General features: G+C 40.2%; 1 protein-coding gene across 5 annotated transcripts in view; it reads right to left on the bottom strand.

Moving 5' to 3' along the window:
- Nucleotides 1-2,584: 2,584 nt before the first annotated feature.
- Nucleotides 2,585-19,601, bottom strand: part of SH3GL2 (SH3 domain containing GRB2 like 2, endophilin A1) — a 90,734-nt gene continuing 73,717 nt past the window's right edge. For 3 of the 5 annotated variants that reach the window (XM_077345143.1, XM_077345147.1, XM_077345148.1), the window contains 7 exons: nt 17,979-18,051; nt 16,056-16,199; nt 14,662-14,795; nt 12,828-12,986; nt 11,061-11,164; nt 6,514-6,647; nt 2,585-4,150 (listed from right to left, as the gene is read on the bottom strand). In XM_077345143.1, coding sequence (XP_077201258.1) covers nt 3,951-4,150; nt 6,514-6,647; nt 11,061-11,164; nt 12,828-12,986; nt 14,662-14,795; nt 16,056-16,199; nt 17,979-18,051 — 948 coding nt within the window. In that variant the 3' untranslated portion in view covers nt 2,585-3,950. The remainder of the gene's footprint in view (nt 4,151-6,513; nt 6,648-11,060; nt 11,165-12,827; nt 12,987-14,661; nt 14,796-16,055; nt 16,200-17,978; nt 18,052-19,601) is intronic. The other 2 variants (XM_077345146.1, XM_077345145.1) reach the window with 2 other exon arrangements.

The raw sequence follows: 19,601 nt of genomic DNA, 5'->3' as shown, positions 1-19,601 counted from the left end.
TATATAAGGACTGTAAATATTGCCACTGTTCTATTGTAATGTCTCCCCCACCACACTAGAGTCTCAAATCCTTGTATGGCAGTAAACCTTCTGTAATCCCTCTAGGAACGTCTCCAGCCCCTCTCCACACAGGCAAAGAAACAAGCTCTAAGGCAACTTATTGAGATGAAGTTTCTGCTAAAGCCACATAACAGAGCTTTGATCTTGTCTAAGGAAATGAAATGATTTTTAAAATGTTATAATTTCATATGTATTAAAGAATAATGATCCTAGGTGAGTCCAGGAAGAGCATTGTTGGTAACTGGAGATACATTTATGCATGAACTTTATTGCAGTGCTTCATGGGAGTGATGGTTATATTTCTGGGGAAGATCTTTTGTGCCCTGGGTAACCTCTTTTATAAAAATGAAGAGCACCAAGCCCAGCAAATATAGCTATTTCTCAGTGTTGGAAGGAATTTTGCACTTACCTTGTTTGAAAAGATTTATATGTCAAATGGCTTTAGACTATTGTGGCAGTAAAGCGCCTATATCGCATTTAGGAAATGTAAAGCTTTTCACCCTAAATAATTGAAGGTAGCCTAACCAACCAATGACAGCGCAAGGCTGCCTTCATCAGTAATGGATAAAATATGCCTTGGCAGGCTGTCAGTGATCCAGTCCCATAAGATAAGCAACTTCCAAGGACCTGAGATTTGATATTTATCAGTCATAGGCACATAGCATAAAGCTACTAAAACATTTCCCCTCTGGCTAGGCTTCATTGTACTTATGAGTTCTGATTGAAACAGTTTTATTTTGACAATCAATATAATGTATATTCAAAGAACCAGATGCAAAATACTGCTTTGGTCCCATCTTGCAACTGCTGGAAGTTTTACCCTCATTCTAAATATGTGTTCATGCTTGGAAGCCATTTTCCTGTGGTACCATCTCAAAATGCTACATGCAGAGAAGGTCAATCACATTATTATCACCATCCTTCCCTTGTAAATTAGGTGGGAAAGATGCATGTAAGTGGCTTACCTCATGGTAGTAACATTCTCATACACATGCAACGGTGATGTGGGATTGCACCATGGGAAAAACCTCCCAGGCCTCTATGGGTGCATATTTGCAAGCAAGCTCTATGTCCTCCCAACCAAGCTGTTTAGGACTGAGTTGGCATTTATAACCAAACTTTACATGTGTCTAGTCATATCTTTAAAACTTCTGGGAGGGTCTAGTTGTTTTAATTAGGAAACCTTTTCTGATGCATTAAGTACACTATCGCTCACTTGCTCTTTCACATTTGAGGCGTCCTCAGTTTTCTGAGGTAACAGTGGGGTTGTTTAGAGTGATGAAGTAAGGCTGTCGGGTCAGACATCCCAGGTTTGAAAACCATTAGATAGGGAGAGGAATATTCTGAGTACCTAAAGAGTCCAAACAAGGTACTATATAGTGTTTGGAAGAACCATTGAGCTGACAGCATTAGAGGATGAGTGAAAGATGAATCATCCATCCATATAAGTGAATATTTCTAGAAGCCAGTCTGAAATTACAATTGTCCTTCTGTGCCTGAGGGATTTGTGTCAGAAGGCTAGAACTACATTAGGAAGAATTGCTTTGACTTTTTGACAGAAAAGCACTACATAAATATTTCAAATTTCAAATAAATAAATAAAGTTTGTGATTACTGAAACGAACGAAGGAGCGCTTGTAAGTCTATGTAGTTCCCTAAGTTCCCAAAGATAGGGTGGACTATAAATCCCATAAATAAATAATAAAAATTAAATGCAGAACATGGAGTTGTGCAAGAATAGCTACTGTAAATTGGAAAGAACAATGAAAGAATGGGTATTTTTATAGGACATTGTGGAAACTATATGTTTGTTGGAAAAGCTCATTATCTAATAATGCAATCCTATGCTATGTTGCACCTTTCTAAGTTCTTTCAGATTCTACTAGATTGCCCTATGGATAAATATATAGTAGTACATTGTAGGCTGAAGGTTGGACTGGCTTGTGACTTATCATAGTGCTCTCTTTGGCCATCGGTTCCACAAACTTCAAATGTCCTTACATCAGCATTAATATTACATTGATCTTTAAATAGCTCATTCCTGTAAAGTAGGAAGACAATCTTACAGAGGTTCCAAACAGGAACATAGGTATTGTTTCAGGCTGAATTCAGACTCTGAGTACAGCGATGCATCACTTACATAAGCATCTGCGTGTTTTCATTAAAGGTTCCAAAAAAAAAAAAAAAAACCACTCAACTGACATGAAGATGTTGTTAAGAAGCCAAAGGTCTGCAAGTAATGCGTGTGCAGTTTCATTGGCCAGAAAGTATGAGTGCTTGTTGAAGGCTTTCCCAGGGCCCCTGAGCACTGTGATGCTAGGCCTAAAGCCATTCTCCTCCTCTGTAACATCAGAACAGCTAAGCCATGGCAGCCAGAAGCCAAGCCTTGATGTGGTGATGACAGAGGAGATTAGCTGCTAGCTGCCAGAAGACTCTTACGACCCACGGGCTGAGGGTGTGCTAGTCCTGCAATAGCAGCAAGGACAGCGACCTGAATGAAAACAAAGAGGGAAAAGGCACACAGTTTTGTTCTGGCTAATCAGTCAGCATTTTTTATTTGAAAGGTCAATACTTTCCATGATATAGTTTGTACATTAAAAGCTGGAGGATTGCTTCATTTCACATGATCCAACACTGAAGTGGCACATCCGGAGCAGTGCAGGAAGAATCTGTACAGGTTTCTATAGATAAATAGAACTCTGGAGAACCCAAATTAAACAAAATCTTACAACAGTTATTACCAAAAATAACAGAGAATCGGCTAGACACAACACCATCCACACAAAAATGCGAGGACTGGGGGAGGGGGGGGAATCCCAAACGGGAACACGTAGAGGAAAAAAAACCCAAACATTTTTGCATATATAGCCACATGTTGCTTTAATTGCTTAGCACGGCGATTCTTTTTTTATTTAGTCCTCATTGAGGGCAGAATATGCATAAATGATGTTCAAAGAACACAAGGTAGATGACAATAAAAATACATGGTGTGAGTTGCTTTTCATTACTTTTTGAAGAGAGTATGTCAAATAAGGACTCTTGCTGTTTACAGTTGTACATGGTATCTGTGCCAGACATTTTATTAAGTGAACATTTATTTTCTCTCTAGCAACATGTATTTGCTGCTGGCATTATGGTTATTATATTCAGAATTTCTGAACAGCCATATTTGGCTTGCAGTCATACACTTTCACTGGCCTATCCTTTGGATACTTAAAAAAATTAACCTGAATGTTGAACAGGCTCTTTATTAAATACTCTACCCCAACCATGGTGGCAGCTCATTTTTGGAGAAATCAGTGCAACACACTATGCTGTTTCTCTAAGGGCAGCAGTCAGAGACATTTTTAGATGAGAAGACACAAAAAGCTGGTTAGCAACATTAGGTCTGCATAAATCATGTTCCTTGGGAAGGGAAAGATGGAATGACCAAGGACATTTCTCCCTCGTCTACAGAGAACGAAAATTACAGTAGCGTGGTGATAGGCTTTATCCTCTCTGATAATCCAATCACTTGCTCCTCCACAACAGTATCACTGAGTCGCACCTCTTGCCACCATCTTTGATCTCCATCACTGTGAAAACAACGTCTCCATGGCAACTAGGGGTGTCAAGTGAAAATCCCATGTGCCTGGCTGTGTTGCTTTGAGAAGATACCACGTATCTTCTATGCAGCACAACAACACGAAAACCACTATGCAGCACAACAACACGAAAACCAAAGATTGTCTGTGGGGCCTGGCGACTTTTTAAAAACCACTGCAGCTTGGACTTGTGATGTGGAGTTAGCAGCCATTTTACGTATTCTTTTATTTAATTTTATAAGCAGTGGTATCAACAGATGACTTTTTTTTTAGGTGGGGAACTCAAGACAGGGTGACTCAGCCATCCTAATGAGGCAAAGGAACAAGAATTTCCACATAATTGATGGGGAAAAAGCCTGACTGGCCATGAAGCATACCTTCATACCAGTTTTCATCAATCTGGTTAGTAAGGGTAATGATATCACCCTCTTTAAAGCCCAGCTCCCCTTCATTTTCTGGATCAAAGTCATAGAGAGCTCGACAGCATGGTTGGTCCATAGGAGCACCTGCAGAGAAAAGGGGGAAAAAAGAAAAGGAAAACCAGTGTTAGCAACATTCCTACTTTTTGTCTCTGGAATTCAGATGCTGAATGTGAGAAGCCATGATTAGGAACAATGTGCCCTCAACAGCTAGAGAATAAATGAGACATAGCAATAATTGCCATGCTCTGCCTGTGAATTTCCCATAGTAGAAGAAAAAGAAGAGTTGGTTCTTATATGCCGCTTTTCTCTCCCCAAAAGTGTCTCAAAGCAGCTTACAAATGCCTTCCCTTTCCTCTTTCCACAACAGACACCCTGTGACGTAGGTGAGGCTGAGAAAGCCCTGATGTTACTGCTCAGTCAGAACAGCTTTATCAGTGCTGTGGTGAGCCCAAGGTCACCCAGCTGGCTGCATGTGGGGGAGCACGTGGGGGAACCCTAAACCCACCTCAGATTAGAAGTTCACACTCCTAAACACTACACCAAGCCGGCTGTACTAGTACTAGATTCAGCAACCCATTATTGGTGATAACATCCTAGATCAGATGCTCCTCTAGACTGAAAGCCAGGCAGGTATCTTTAAAAAAAATGATTAGAGCTCAGGGATCTCAGAAAGGATCCATAGCTCAAACTGAGAAATACCATTATAGCTTCAGCATCAGCTATTGCTGGAGTACAAAATTATTGTATGGCCATTGTCGGTTGAAAAATCAGGTCTAGTACTTGGAATATTGAAGATGCCAAGAAGCAGGCTTGTCTTCTTGCTTCCATCTTGATGTAGGGATTACAATATTGGATTAGGGTTTGAGAGACAAGAGTTTTAAATCCCCGTGTGACATGAAAGCTTTCTGGGTGATTTCAGGCCAGTCATTTTCCCCTTAGCCGAGTTTTGCAAAATCCATAGTACCACTGAACATATAGTATTTCATAAAACAGGGATGTGAAAATGTGCTATTTCTATTTCAGGTTGATTTTGAAAGTGGGTTCACTTTCCAGTTATATCAATTTTAAATACTTTGTATTGATTAAATGTGGCATATATACGTGCATGTGACTTCCTCAACTCAGAGCACTCTTTGGATGCTGTCCTTCTCCAGAACATTCCACTCATTCCTGGTTAATATCCCACTCAGCTTTTTAGAGCTGCTGCAATAAAGTTTCAAGTAGGCTAAATTTAAGACTTCCGCAATGAAACAAACATAGCTTCTGCTAGGAGAGCACTTGAAAGCTAGAAGTAAATATTTATTTTAAAGTAGTGATGCTCTGTTAATACAGATGCAAAACAAAAAAGAAAAAAACAAACCACAGTCATTGCAAATGCTTTTTTAAAAGTAAAAATGCAAAGCAGATTTAAAGCTATGGATTTAATCTGGCATGTTTCAAGTTAGCTTCTGAACTGCATGTCAGTCTCCAAAGCAGCTCTGCAAAATTTTTGTCCCACCAAGACAAACACAGCCTCCTTGACTGGAGATCCATTAGGACTCAATAAACTTGTTTTTGTAGCCTAACCTGGATTACAAAAATTTGCCATATCTTGTAGTCAAATGAATTGCAATACATGACAAATAAGCTGCCTTTGGCTTTGAGGACCATAGGTTGCTAAAACTCACAAATACTAATCCAATATCTAATGGTTTTACAAATCCACAGTGCCATGTTGTTTCAGAGGCTGCTGCTCTGGGCCACCCTTTTCGGTCCTTGCTGCTGGCTGGTTTGTTCTTTCTATGGACAATTATGAAGAGGGATGTATGCATACTCCTCATCAGGTTGATTGTGAGTATAAAATATGAAGAGCCCAGATGGATCAGACCAACAGCCCATATAATCCAGTATCCACCAGGTCACCCTGGTGGGTCAACAAACAGGATATAGGAAATCAGCCCTGTGAAGCACTGGAGGAGGGCAGAGCACCAAGATAGAGCACCAGGCCAGGAGTCCATTTGCACAGGTTTCTCATACCCCACCCACAGAGCATGGAGGCAATGGTTGACCCTACAGCTGCTCCCCCCCAGAGACTCCTGGAATAGGCTGTCCCCAAGGAGGGCCGGGGAGGACAACCCAGGTCTATTCTGTGTTCCCAGGTGAGATGCATATGGCAGAAGACAGAGTGCCCTGGATGCAGAAGTGTGTGACAAGAGAGCAAGTGCTTTGGGTGCAGTTGAACCCACAGGTTCTCCATCTACAGAGGCATACTTTGGGGCCTGTCTCAAAAGGATGGTACAGGGTGTGGCAGTGGAGATATATGAATTCAGCTTCTGGAAGGTATACCAGAAATGTGAGACACTCAAGTCCCTCCTGAAACGTTTTGTCCCATTTCAACACATTACCCAAATCTACTTTCTGGTAGGCAATTGTCTTTTCTTGAGCCTCTCAGTTCCTGTTCTGCTTACCTGATGGCTTAGGGGTGGTGGCATGAGATATCCCTCCATTGTGCTGAGCATTTTCATTGCTTCCAAAGTCCAAGCTCATGCGTGGTTTCGGCTGATATTCTCTCCTGGGCTGTATTGCTGCCTCTTTTATTCTACTAGGACATGAGCAAACACCTATTATAGCACATTAAACATGTATCAACTAACCTTAAACATCAGGATTTTGACTTGGATTTTGGAGTTTCCGCACGGGCACCAAGATTTCTGCCCCAACAGCACACACAACTTTTTCATCTCTCCCCTCCCACAGCAGCCTGCAATGCCCCCCAAACCCTGTTGGATGAAAGTAGAGGTGTATGAAAAGAATCACATTTAATTTATAGTAACAATTTTTTTCCTATTGGAAGTAAATATCCAGTAATTATGACAATCCCCAGGAACAGGATTTTTAGGAGGCATTTAGAGCTCATGGCAGAGGACAGGTAAGAAAAGACACACTCTATGAATAAGACATTGTCTCCTATGGATATGTCATGCTAAACCCAGTACACTACTCAGTTCCTCTTCCAGTATATAGACTGTGACCTGAAGTATCAAGACAATAATCAGCTTTTAGCATGGAAAACTGACAATGCGGCTGATTCTTAGCTTTTTATCATCCACACCTTTCTTCGTTTTTCTTTCCTTAGTATTCCTTTTCCTGTTCTCCATGGTATAACTGACAAAACCAACTAAAACATTCCAAAGTTCACAGAAGAAGTTGTTTTCTATTTTTATTATTCAGCTTGCATATGTTTTTCTGTATTAATATGCAACAAGGTTTCAGTATTGAATGGAGTGGTTTCAGATGCTGAATGACAGGAAGGCCTGGAGTATAATTGTCCATGGGGTCGCGATGGGTCGGACACAACTTCGCACCTAACAACAACAACAGAAATATCAACTCTGACAAAACCGCAGCAGATCCTGCCAGATCTTGTCACTGTGTTTGTTCTCACTCAAAAATACCTCAGGTTTGATGAAAAATTATACCTTCAAATCAGTGGCATAGACATGGGCACTGTATTCTCATTGACCTCCTATTGTCATTTGGGATCTAAAATCACTCCACTCTCCAAGATATGTGTAGATGGGCTTACATTCTAAGTGTATCTGAAGTGAACAGCGACTTGTGAAAGCTCACACCTGCCACAGATTTTGTTAGTCTTCAAGGTATTACTGGATTCTTGCTCTTTTCTAGAGCTACAGACAGACTAACATGGTTACTCATCTTGAAGGAGGGCAATCCCCATTCAGACTGAGGAAACTAGCTCCTAGTAAAATGGTCCCTTTTAAATGGTTAAGAAGGGATACTGGGGCTTCAGTGAACATTCCTGCCTTCACCTACTTAAGTGTCTGTGATAAAAAACAAAAACTAAAAAACTTATGCTTGTGTATTTCAGCGAGACTGCCAAAAACAGGTCTCTTCAGTGCTTAAGCAACTGTTTGTGCAACTAAACAGGTATATATATTTGTGATGGACCAGATTTTGTTTATATTTATACAATATTACCCAATTCTGGTTGCCTCTAAGTCTTAACCTGATACTTTTGTAAGTAAAATAACCTGATACGTAAGTAAAATAAAACAGGTTTTTAAAAATTTTGAACTACCATCAGCTTCTCATGTGCCATTTTCAAACAAAGAGAAAGGAAGGATTTTAGTTGGTCCCTCTTATCTCTAATCTGGGTCATATACAATGCAAATTTTTATCTCATCATCAGGAGCATAATGAACAAATCACCTTCCCCCCCCAATGGTTTGTATTTTAGCATATATTTCTAAACAACTGGGTGGGAGAGACAGAAAAACAAAGAAAGAAAAGGGGCTGCCCAGCCAAGAAGATAATAAAGGGATTGGGGGGGGGGTCATAGCTTCAATTATTCGGTGGGCATTATTGTGGTATAAAGGGTAGAGGATTCAGGATTCAGATCTCCATTCTCCCATGAAACTCTCTGAGTGACCTTGGGCCAGACATATTTTTACCCTAATGCACAGGGTTATTTTAAAAGAGAGAAGTTTTCCTCCAACTCTTTGAAGAATAATGTTTGCTGATAAACCAGGGGTGCCACCCTGTAGCATGTGAAAGTGCCCTAAATTAAGAGAGAGAGAGAGAAAAAAGGATTGGGAACTATGGGTCTCAGCTAGTAAGTGGCAGGATCAGGAGGGTCTTCTAGGCTGTATGTAACAGATCAATAAGTGGCTGTACCGAGCAACAAGTGACTCAGAAAGAGAATGTAGGCTAAGATGCAGCTACTTTACTGTCTCCTCATATGACCTGATCCTGCTTGGCTTCTAAACTGTAGTACACATTCTAGCCATCTGCAGCTGCCACAATGCAAAGTACTGGCAATGAGACTGGTAGTTCTCTCATGCTCCCATCACTGTATTTCTGAACCCCAAGTTTGTGATTTCTGAGACCACAGGGATTTACAACCTGCAGAGGAAACAGTGCTAGAAACCTGCTGTTTGCTAAGAGAAAAGCTCAGCTTCTGCCAAGATATCACAGCCTGCATTAGTAATTGCATTTTCATATATGAGGCTGCCTAGATTCCTTGGCACTGTATATAAGACAATCTCCAGTGAAAGAAGGCTGAAAGAGAGCTTGGGTGGACTTGTCCAAGGTGCTTAATGTCATTAGCATCCTGGCCTGAAACAGAACAGCTAGTGTGCATTAGAAGTGGAGGGGCACAGTGATGCATCCCAAGTTAGTTAGCCTGCCAATGTTTTATTTAAAAAAAAAATAACACCACACATTCTGCAAAAGTACAGTCAATAAAAGCAAATGTGCAAATCCTGGTGCATATAAACAAAGTCTTGGATAACTACTAAAAATACAAAGCATTTTTGGTGTGATTCTTTCTTTAGAAGGATGATAGTGATGATGAGATTAAAAAATTATATCCTATTTTGCCAAAAGTGCAGGTTGATATAAATTTGGGAAGCCCTGCTCTGGCAAAACTCTTGATAAATTTAGAAAAGCTTAATACATTTTGCCACGATTAGTAATAAATAAATACATTTGGGAGATTTCCACTTACATCTCTTAAATTTTGTTTAGAAAACCCATGCTTTGTGTAGGACCAGCAGTTCCCAATGTGGAGCTAGCTTCAGGGAAACCAAAGGCAAAGATAAAACAGAACCATGTGGGCTCAGGGCACAATAGCAGCAGTAAGGGAGCTGCTCTCCCTGACCCCAGTCCCAGCACACTAAGTTCTCCATGGTGTACCGACTACAAATGGGTAGGCTGGGGTACCCCCGGTTTCCTGGATGTCTGATTAGGAAATTGGGAAGAGTCAATAAAAAACTTTTATTTCCTTCCCTGAATCAGAGAATAAACTGAATTCTGTTTTCTGAAATTAAGCATTTTGAAGAGGATGACTTTTGCAATGGGAGATCAGGATATGGGAACCCAAGAATTCTGCTTTGGGTTCCTTTTAGAAACCGCAGCATATGCACAGTCCTATATAATAGCATTGCATTCTACATTGTTCTAGACCAGAAACCATAGCTAACATGGGAATCATTAATCATAAGTCAGGCCTCTCTCTCCCCTCCCCTTCTTGACTCCTCACACACTCACTGCATAATGGCAATGCCAGAAATGACACATCCTGGTGCTGACAGCTATTTCAGTCTATTAATTTTTTTAAATATTTATTTATAAATTTATATTTATAAACATTTTATATTTTAACAGACTGTATTTATTATACTGTGATGTTCACTGCCCTGAGATGGCACATCCAAATGAAATAAATAAAGAATAGCAACCTGTGTTTCTCCTAGGCCTGTACTATAATCACCAAAGTCAACGAAAGACTTACAAGAGCATTTCTATCTTGTGCCTCACTAACAGTGGTACATCCAGCAGCAGAACATATAAACACATATGTTTGAAGATATTCTTGAAACCTATAAACAGTTGAAACTCTGAGTTGTAGATCAGGACAACACATTATGTTACAAGAATGCCATTAATACAGTAGCCCACACAAACATTCACCGTTATGCCCACCTAAGCTCTAAGACTGATAAACATAAGGGACAGATATTTTGGAGTCATGCTCCCCACCATGTGGAACTCCCTATCCCAAGAGATTCATCATGTTCCCTCACACTGAGCATGTGAAATAAATCCTAGTCAAAGGAACTTTTTCTAATTTTTCCAACTTAATGATATTTAAAAAATTCTAGACCTTTAGACCTTTCTTTTTTGCAGATTGCTACATTTACTGTTGTGATAGTATAAAAAGTACTGTACACATTCTGCTTTTTCTTCTTGGGCTACTTACAGAAGCATAAGGAACCATTCCTGTAAAATGGGAATTTAAATGTTAGTGTGGGTGGTAACAGTGAACTCACTGCAAAAAATATTTTTGCTGTTATCCTCGTAGCAGATAGCACTACTTTTTAAATGGGTCAGAGATCAATAAGACTAGGAAGAGGCAAAATGTTAGACTAAATATAATAAAATTTAAAACACTGGTTCTACCCTGATACCTGGCAAGCAAAAGCATGCGTATTACCTCTCTTCCAGCTTGGAACTAACTCGTTGTAGGATCTGGGTGGCTTGCTTGTGGTACTCCAGTTGAGCTTGTACAAGTGCAGAAAGTTGGCTCACTTGTTCAATCTGAGAAAGCACATTAAGATAAAGCCTGATTTCAATAGTATCATTCAATTTATTCACAGTAATTCCTTCTGGTAGCAACCCTCTGATGCTGAAGGAGACGTGAACAAGGTCACCACACTGGACTGAGTATCAGCACTGCATATGCACTAAGGGCCCTCTACTGCACAGCAAGCAGAATGCAGATGATGGCTTGCTGTTCAGTCATGAGTCATTTTCTGGTGGACCAACTAGTGCCTTTTGGTACTTGCCATTCTGGTAAAGAATGCATGGCTAAATGGATTTGGATCGAGTGCAGCCGGGGATTGCTTGTATCCATGTGAAGAATCACTTAATATAGGAGCTGTTATTTTTTGAACATTTGGAAAACCTGAAAATTCAATCTTGCTCTGTAAATTTCAATTACAAATCTAAATGTAACAGACAGGATTGAAATTGCTGTACAATGCCAAATGGAAAGGCAAAATTTTAAATCACTCTCCTATATACCTCACAGATGTTACTAACTCAATTGAAGGAATTTTCCTTACCCTGCACTACATGCCTCACCAGTTCAACATGGATTTTGTCATTGTTTGCATATAACTTGGATACAGCCACATCAGCTACTGCACCTAGAATGTGTCCCAGAAACAGCTGAAGCAGTCCTAATCCTTAATGTCACTGCAACTCCAGGTCTTGCAACAGGTACATCTGCAGCTTATTTAAGAGATGCCATTGACCTTAATGGGAAATCACCTTTGGTAAGTGCATAGCTTAGATGCTTAATAAAGGGAAAACCCACTGGCAGGTATGTGTCTCAGACCATCATTTCAGGAGGAAGGATGGATCCCTCCTTACTTTAGGAGTAAGAGCCTGGGGTACTATCGAGCTGAGACTTTTTACTTCACAAGTCTACAGGGTACAAGCAACAACAGAGCACCATTCTGGAACAAAGAGGGATGTTTGTCCCTCTCCATCTCAAAAAACAAACAAACCTGAAACTCCATCCATAGTCTGCCTCTGAGTAGACAGAGCCTTAATCAACCTCTCAAACAAAGAGGTTAGAGAGAAGCCAAATGCAGTTTCAGTGGAATGCAGAAAGGTTCCAAGAACTATTATGGTCCTATTTCATCACTGATTAACTTTTTCTTGTTATTTTTTCAATATATAATGTTGGTTTAGTTTAAGATTGATTTATAAAATGCACCCTTTGTCAACTCTGAACAGCTTTCTGAAGCAGGTGGCTATTATTCCCATTATACAGATTTAGAAATGAAGCCAACTGATGGCGGAATCATCAAGAATATTCATTGAATTTTTTAGCATGATAAGAATTGCTGTTTTATTTCTGATCACTAAGATTTACATTTAACTCTTGGTCCAATGGTCTAACAGTGAATCTCATCTCTATTTGCACAGATATGGGTAGCAAATAAAATCATTTACTGATTGGGACCACTTGGCCAAAACATTCTGCAGTCTTGGCCTTCATATTACGGCAATATAACTCACTTTTCCAGCAGGATGTTCAAAAGAACTGACCTTGGAAAGCTAGATCTGCATACTCATGGAGCAGAGTCTAGGAAACACGAACAAAAAACTCAGTTCTTAGGCTCTTAAAAATTCATTAAACTGCCAACAAAAAGCTGTCAATATGAAAAGGAGATCAAAACAATTTGCTCACATCCATCTCTAGCAGGTTGAACATGCTTGACTCAGCAATTTCCTTTGACTCATCAAACTTCTCCAGAGCTTGACGGAGCTCCTCATCAGGGATCTTGCCTTGCCTTTTCTTCTTGTAGTCAAAGTCCAGGCGTCTGCCCTCCAGTTTTTTAAGGTGGTGCTGAAAGAAAAAGGCAGACAGAGTTTCCACAGATACACTGCACAACTATAAAACATAATTTCAAATATCTACAGACTGCTGTGGTGTGAAACCCAAAGGTTCACTGCAGCAAGATAGTTTTATGCTTCAAATAGAGAGCTGAAGGTATGGCAGAAAACTCTTAAAATGTGAAGCAGGCTATCAAGTATGTTGAAGGGTCAAAGCCACAGAAGAAGAAATAGAGCTACACAGTTGTAGCCACTCAGGTTCCTGGAAATTCAGAACATCTATAGCCTCATTTAAAGGCTACATCTCATAAATGTGGTGTTTTTAAAAAAATCATTTTGAGTTTTAATTGGCTATTATTGTTAAAAGAAGAAAAGTTGGTTTTTATGCCACACTTTTCACTACCCAAAGGAGTCTCAAAGCAGCTTACAATTGCCTTTCCTTCCTTTCCCTTCCTCTTCATTGCAGTTCTATTGTACAATAAGATGCCTAATGAGGAAGGGGCTTTCTTGTTCCCTGACTTAGGCTCATCTTCCCCACCTAAATTTCAGTCTTCTTCTTCTGCTATCTTTCGCTTGATATTGCATATTCACCCTCCATTTTGGGTTGCTACCAGTCCTGCTGCCTGAGGGGTTTTTTTCTTTTTGTGCTGTCTGCATAAACTATAATTTTGGAATGAAGGGGAAAGTTAAACTCAAATTAAGTTTTTAAAAAACAAATCATTTTCTATAAATCTGGGGGCTCCACTAGAATTGATAGCCACGGCTGGCAAATCTGGCTATCTGCATGGTGGCTGGCTTTTAATTTTTGACTATAGTAATTAAAAAAAATCTATACATTAAATTGAGAGCTCTCAATCCCAAATGACAGCTTTATATATAGATTCAATTAGATATTTCTAACACATTTTTAACTTTCAAGAAGCAGTAGCAAGTGAGATACAGATGCCTGCATCCCCGTTGTCAGCATGCTAATAAAATTATTACTCTGACAGTTCCCAGGAGGGATGCAATTACAAACTAGTTGGAAACCAGTTTAAGTTCATAGTGTCAATGAGCCCTGATGCACTACAATGTGGAGAATCCCAGAAATCCAAACACAGTGGGCACTTAACAAGTATTACCTGTTGGTCTTTGGGTAGCAATATGATCCTGACTTTGGAAGCTATAATTCTGGGAACCCTTAGGCATATATTGCTAATGGAAAAACATTATCCTGCTGAGTTTACATAAAGGAGGTGGATACAACTGTAGCCATTGGAAGCATGTGTAAAACCACAATTTTATGGTTAAACAGATTTAGATCTTTTTGAAATGTGTATTAACTGTTGCTATGGAGACCATTGAAATGACCGAAATTTGAGTAACATCACTTCAGCAGGCTGCGATCGTATTAACTACTTGGCCAAAGATAATGGAGCCCTTGAAATTCTCCACCTCTTGAAGTGTCACTTGGATACATGAAGCTGCCTTATAATGAACCAGATCCTTGGTCCATCAAAGTCGGTAATGTCTACTCAGACTGGCAGCAACTCTCCAGGGTCTCAGGCAAAGGTCTTTCACATCAACTACTGCCAAATCCTTTAACTGGAGATTACAGGGTTTGAACCTGGGACCTGCATGCCAAGCAGATGCTCTACCACATTAAGCTTTACATTAAGTTTTCACCAAAATTCCCTTTACATCGATACCTGAATTTCCCGCAGGTCTTTGTCATGAAGATTTTGAAGGGGATCAATAAAATTTTGTTTCACATCGATGTCCAACGAATCTTTCACTTCAGAAAGTTCTCTCATAGCTTCCCCAACATCCCCAAGAGCTGGGCCTGAAACAACAAAGTCTTCTTTATTTGATTTAAATATAGACAGAATGTGTCTCCCCCCCCCCCCCAATAAATGTGGAGTCATACAAAACTCCCTATAGAACTAATATTCTTTTATTTATTTCTCTGGAACGATTAATACTAGCTGTTAGGGGATCTGGGAAATCTATAGCTTTAAAGCCACAGAAAACCAACTGGACATACACATTCCAAATACTACAATAGCAGGATGTGGAGATGAATTTTTTTATTCAACAACACAGGAGCAGTGTGGTATAGTGGTAAACATTCCTTGGAAGACTGATGGGATAAAAAACTAATACATAAACTTCTCCACAAGTTCCAAGCAAGGAGGAATACGTATTTGTGTCAGCATCTATGTGTGTTGGAGGTATTCATAACAAAGGACACATGATCCCAAAGCTTAGTTTTGTACTGACTGCATGTACATTCTGAGCACTAAAGCTTTATATTAAGAAGAGTTGGTTTTTATATCTCGCTTTTCACCACCTGGAGCAGTCTCAAAGCGGCTTACAATCAGCACCCCTTCCTCTCCCCACAACAGATACCTTGTGGAATGGGTGGGCCTGAGAGCTCTGACTGAGCTGCTGTGAGAACAGCTCTAACAAGACTGTGACTAGCCCAAGGTCACTCAGCTGGCTGCATGTGGCGGAACAGGGAATCAAACCCGGCTTTCCAGATAACAGGCTGCCATTCTTAGTCACTACACCAAGCTTTGCGGTAGAGAACAGCATAAGAGGGACACCATAGTTAATGTAGCTGCGCTTAGTCACTACACCAAGCTGGCCCTACTAGTCCTACATTTGAAAGAATTGTTATTCATTTAAGCGGTTTGTGAAAACCTGACATTTGTGAATCTAGTATACTGCTATATACCACTTGGTCCAGTATTTAGAAATACTTTAGATTTAGAGAGAGACTTTAGATTTCAAACTAAAGTCTTGGTGTGAATATTTAATTTATATGGTGCAAGAGTGCACTCAGAAAGCAGTCGAAGAAGGTACAAATATCAAAAAAGTGACTCTTTTTGGAGAAGGCCCTCTCCATATGTTCAGAAATATGCTAGCTCCTGCCCCATCTGACTTCTAGACAGGTCAATAAGCCCCTCACTAGCAAATACACCATCTGGGAGATTGAATTCCACAGTCATGTATGTAATGCTAAACACTAGCAAGACACAAGTCAATGTAACCATGGAGGTCTTGGGACTTGACAGATTCAAAAGAAAAGAAACCAAGTTACCAAAGTTACATTCATCTCCAAGTTCTTTGCCAAACTTCAGCATTGCATCTGCTAGCAGGGCCTCAGCTTGAGGATAACCGGGTCCTTTCTCCTGGCCTCTGATTTTGGACATGGTGTTGAGCATGCTGAGTTTAGCTCTGGAAGCTGAAAATATACAAACAGCCTAATCAGCAAGACAGAATCGACTGGAGATGAGAGAAGCAGTATAAGGTTGAAGACAGACGGCACAATGGAGGGCTCTTCACCTGGGATACAAGTCTGCCTTTCTCCTAGCTTCGCAATGTGCACATAAACCCTTCAGATCCTTTCAGTCTTGTTGTTTCTCTCAAAGTTTCAGGAAGGCTGCCCAGCAGCTATTGCTATCATTGAATTGCCTTTGGCCCCAGGAACTTCCTATTACTTCGCATGGGTGCATTCTTTTAGATTGCAAATGGGTAGCAAAATAAATGTCCAGTGGGCATCAAATTAAGCATCTATTTCAGTTTGAGCTTTCCTAAGTCACAGCTCACTTTCTCAGATAAATATGTGAAGCTTCAACTAAAGCTCATACCTGCTGTTAGTTTTTATAGTGCCACTAGATTTTTTGTTTTATTATGCATTCCTTTGGAGCTCATCATGAAATTAGATGATCCCTGACACTCCTTCCCTCTCCACTTTGAATCAAGTAAGGAAGGGTCTCATGGTAAGTGTAAACAGGACAAATACAGTTCAAGGGGAACCAAGATGTATGAAATACTCCTATATATTTTTAAAAAGCAAGAAAGCAATTTGATACGAAGACATCCTTCATTACCATTACAATATGGTACTGGGTACCAACAGATGAGTACAAAACGTTTAACAAGAACAAGATTACTATATCAGACACTCTGCTTCTGAAAATATTATTTGCCTTTGGGGCAAATTGCTGTATTGTATTCAGTGGACCTACACTAACATAATGCACAATAATAAAAATTCTGTCTTGCTTGGGGAAACACAGGGCTGCAATGGCATACAGCTACACTAGCTCATCAAGCACCAGGCAATCTGTTTATGCCACTGTAAATTTTTTACAGGGGCTCTGGCTCCTATATAATCTTTCCTCAGCAAAGTTTAGATCCAGACAAGAGTTGTTATATAATTTCCTTGCAGAATGCCATGGTGGACTAGCCTGTTAAGTGATATCCATTATCATAAAATGTCAATGCCCAGATACACCCTGAAGGGAAAGGAACAGTACTTCCACAGGTGAGAAATAATCTGAGGTTCCATTTTCCTTTGTTCAAAGATGAAAACAGAAGTCAGCAGCACCTTACAAATAAACAATGATTTAATTCTCTTCACAACACAGATTGAATCAATACTAGGATGTGAGCAGACCATTTACATTTTCAACCTGAGGTTCACCCCATGAATCCTATGTAATTTCAGCCAATGTCATAGCTCCTAGCCTAATTCAGAATCAGACACCTTGAGGATAGCAAAAGTACAAATCAAGAGCACAAACTGAAACACAGGCTAGTATATTCAGTAGAAAAGCTTCTAGTACAAACAGCTCCCTAAACTGTTATCTATTACCTAAGGACCACTTTACAGAGCTATTAAGAGGTCCTCATGGTACCATTTGTATAGTTTGGTATACCACTTGTATACCATGGTACCACACTATAGTGGTAGTGTTCCATGTATTGTTTATAAGTTTAATGTAAACCGCCCTGAGCCTCTGGGGAGGGCGGTATAGAAATATAATAAATAAATAAATAAATAAATACAAATGGTATGCCTGGGTTAGATTGTGGACTAGAGCCGAAGAGTGTGTAGAGATTGTTCCAAATCTCTACACACTCACAAAAATAACTGGACAACCAGTCTGTATCTCTCAGTCTTGTTCACAGAGAAGCACCCTTGCCCTTACTCCAGTTCAAAGAGAAGCACCCTTACCTGGATTTGGTTGAAGGTATTCTATTGTCTTGGCCATTATTTCCATCACGGCCCTACTGGTGACATCAACTTTCTGCAATTGCAACATGAAATATAAGAGGGAGAAAACTAACTGAGAAACTAATTCAATACTTTCCCATTATTTGTTCTTGTTCTTTCATGGTTCCTTGTAGGAGATGATAAATGACACAAATGCAATGGCAATGCCAGTAACTAAAAAGGAACACATCTATAATTAACTGCTGCACTTCAGTAGCAACTTATCTGACATGTGACAGAATCCTGTGACACAACAAAAGATCTATAATGTTGTCATTTCATGTGTTTAATCTCCTAAAGAGGCATCAATACATGTGCAAAAACCTCCAAGAACCCATAGCAGCCACTGGAATTCATAGCTATACCAACTAATTGTTACTAGTGAGCTCTCCGTCAATCCTTACTTTGCCTGGGCCCCAAGAGACATATGAAAGGGAGCTGCTATCACCACCGGTCACTCATTTCTTGCAGAGAATGCAGAGGAAGTAATTCCATGACTACTTCATCTCCCTTTCCCTCTCTCTCTTGCAGTTTGGAAGTAGAACAATAGGAAAGAGCAGCCAACATCAGTTTACAGTCCAAATGAAGAACCACTGTTGGTTTCTTGTAGAAATACACCCAAAGCAAATGAAACCAATAGGCAAAAGGTTGTGTTTTCTTGAGATTTTGGTTGCAAAATTATTTAGGATTTAATAAATCTCAAGAAGACACAACCTTTTGCCTATTGGTTTCGTTTGCTTTGGGTGAACATCCGTTTACAGCAAGAGAGGAAGCGAGGGGGGGGGGAGCTAGGCTCTGGCAGAGGGTAAGTAGGCATCTGCTTCTCGATTCTTTGACAGGGCACAAAATAAGGCCTGGAATTTGAAGATCTCCCATCAAGGGTGCCTCTTTTGCATTTCAGAGGCTTCAGCAGGCTTCTGTACTTGTGGTTAGGAATGGTCATGAACCTAAACATTCTACACTGAGCTAGAATTTCCATGAACTGAACCAGAAAGTTTGGATTTCTCTTTCTTTGTGGCCAGGAGAAAGTGGAATTGCCCAGGAAGGGTTAAATGGCCAATAGCCATCTGTTTCCCTCCCCAACCCCTGCTTCAAGAGGGGGGATGGGTGGGAGCAAAATGAATGCGTTAATTGATTGGCAATCATTTAAACCTAAGAGCTGATGGGCAGACCTGCCATGCTGTTAGGTTTAAATAGCTGGGAGCCATTTCATCAGTTCCCTCTCTTAATTCAGAAATCAGCAAGAAAGTGACCCTTGGATATTCCAGCATTGCTGCTGGTACAGAGGACAGAATGCAATACAGAAGAAAGAAAGGGCAGGAATGGACTGTTGCTCTGGATAAGCTGCTGTACTATGGTGAACTCTTGCCCAGCTAGCTGAAATGTATTCTACTTAACTACTGTTAAGTTGCCAAGGAGCTTGGAGAGTAGAACAGGAGCGTCTAGATTCAAATCCATGTTTGCTATGAAATTTACTAGGTGACCTTGGGAGAGTCATTTGCTGCCAGTGTAACCTACTTCACAGGGTGGTTCTGAGGATTAAGTGGGAGAGGGGAGAACTGTGTAATTTGACTTCCTTGGAAG

The sequence above is a fragment of the Paroedura picta genome, chromosome 7 (assembly GCF_049243985.1).
Source record: "Paroedura picta isolate Pp20150507F chromosome 7, Ppicta_v3.0, whole genome shotgun sequence".
Lineage (NCBI taxonomy): Eukaryota > Metazoa > Chordata > Lepidosauria > Squamata > Gekkonidae > Paroedura > Paroedura picta.
The sequence above is the reverse complement of the archived record's forward strand: the minus strand, read 5'-3'. Positions and strand labels throughout refer to the sequence as shown.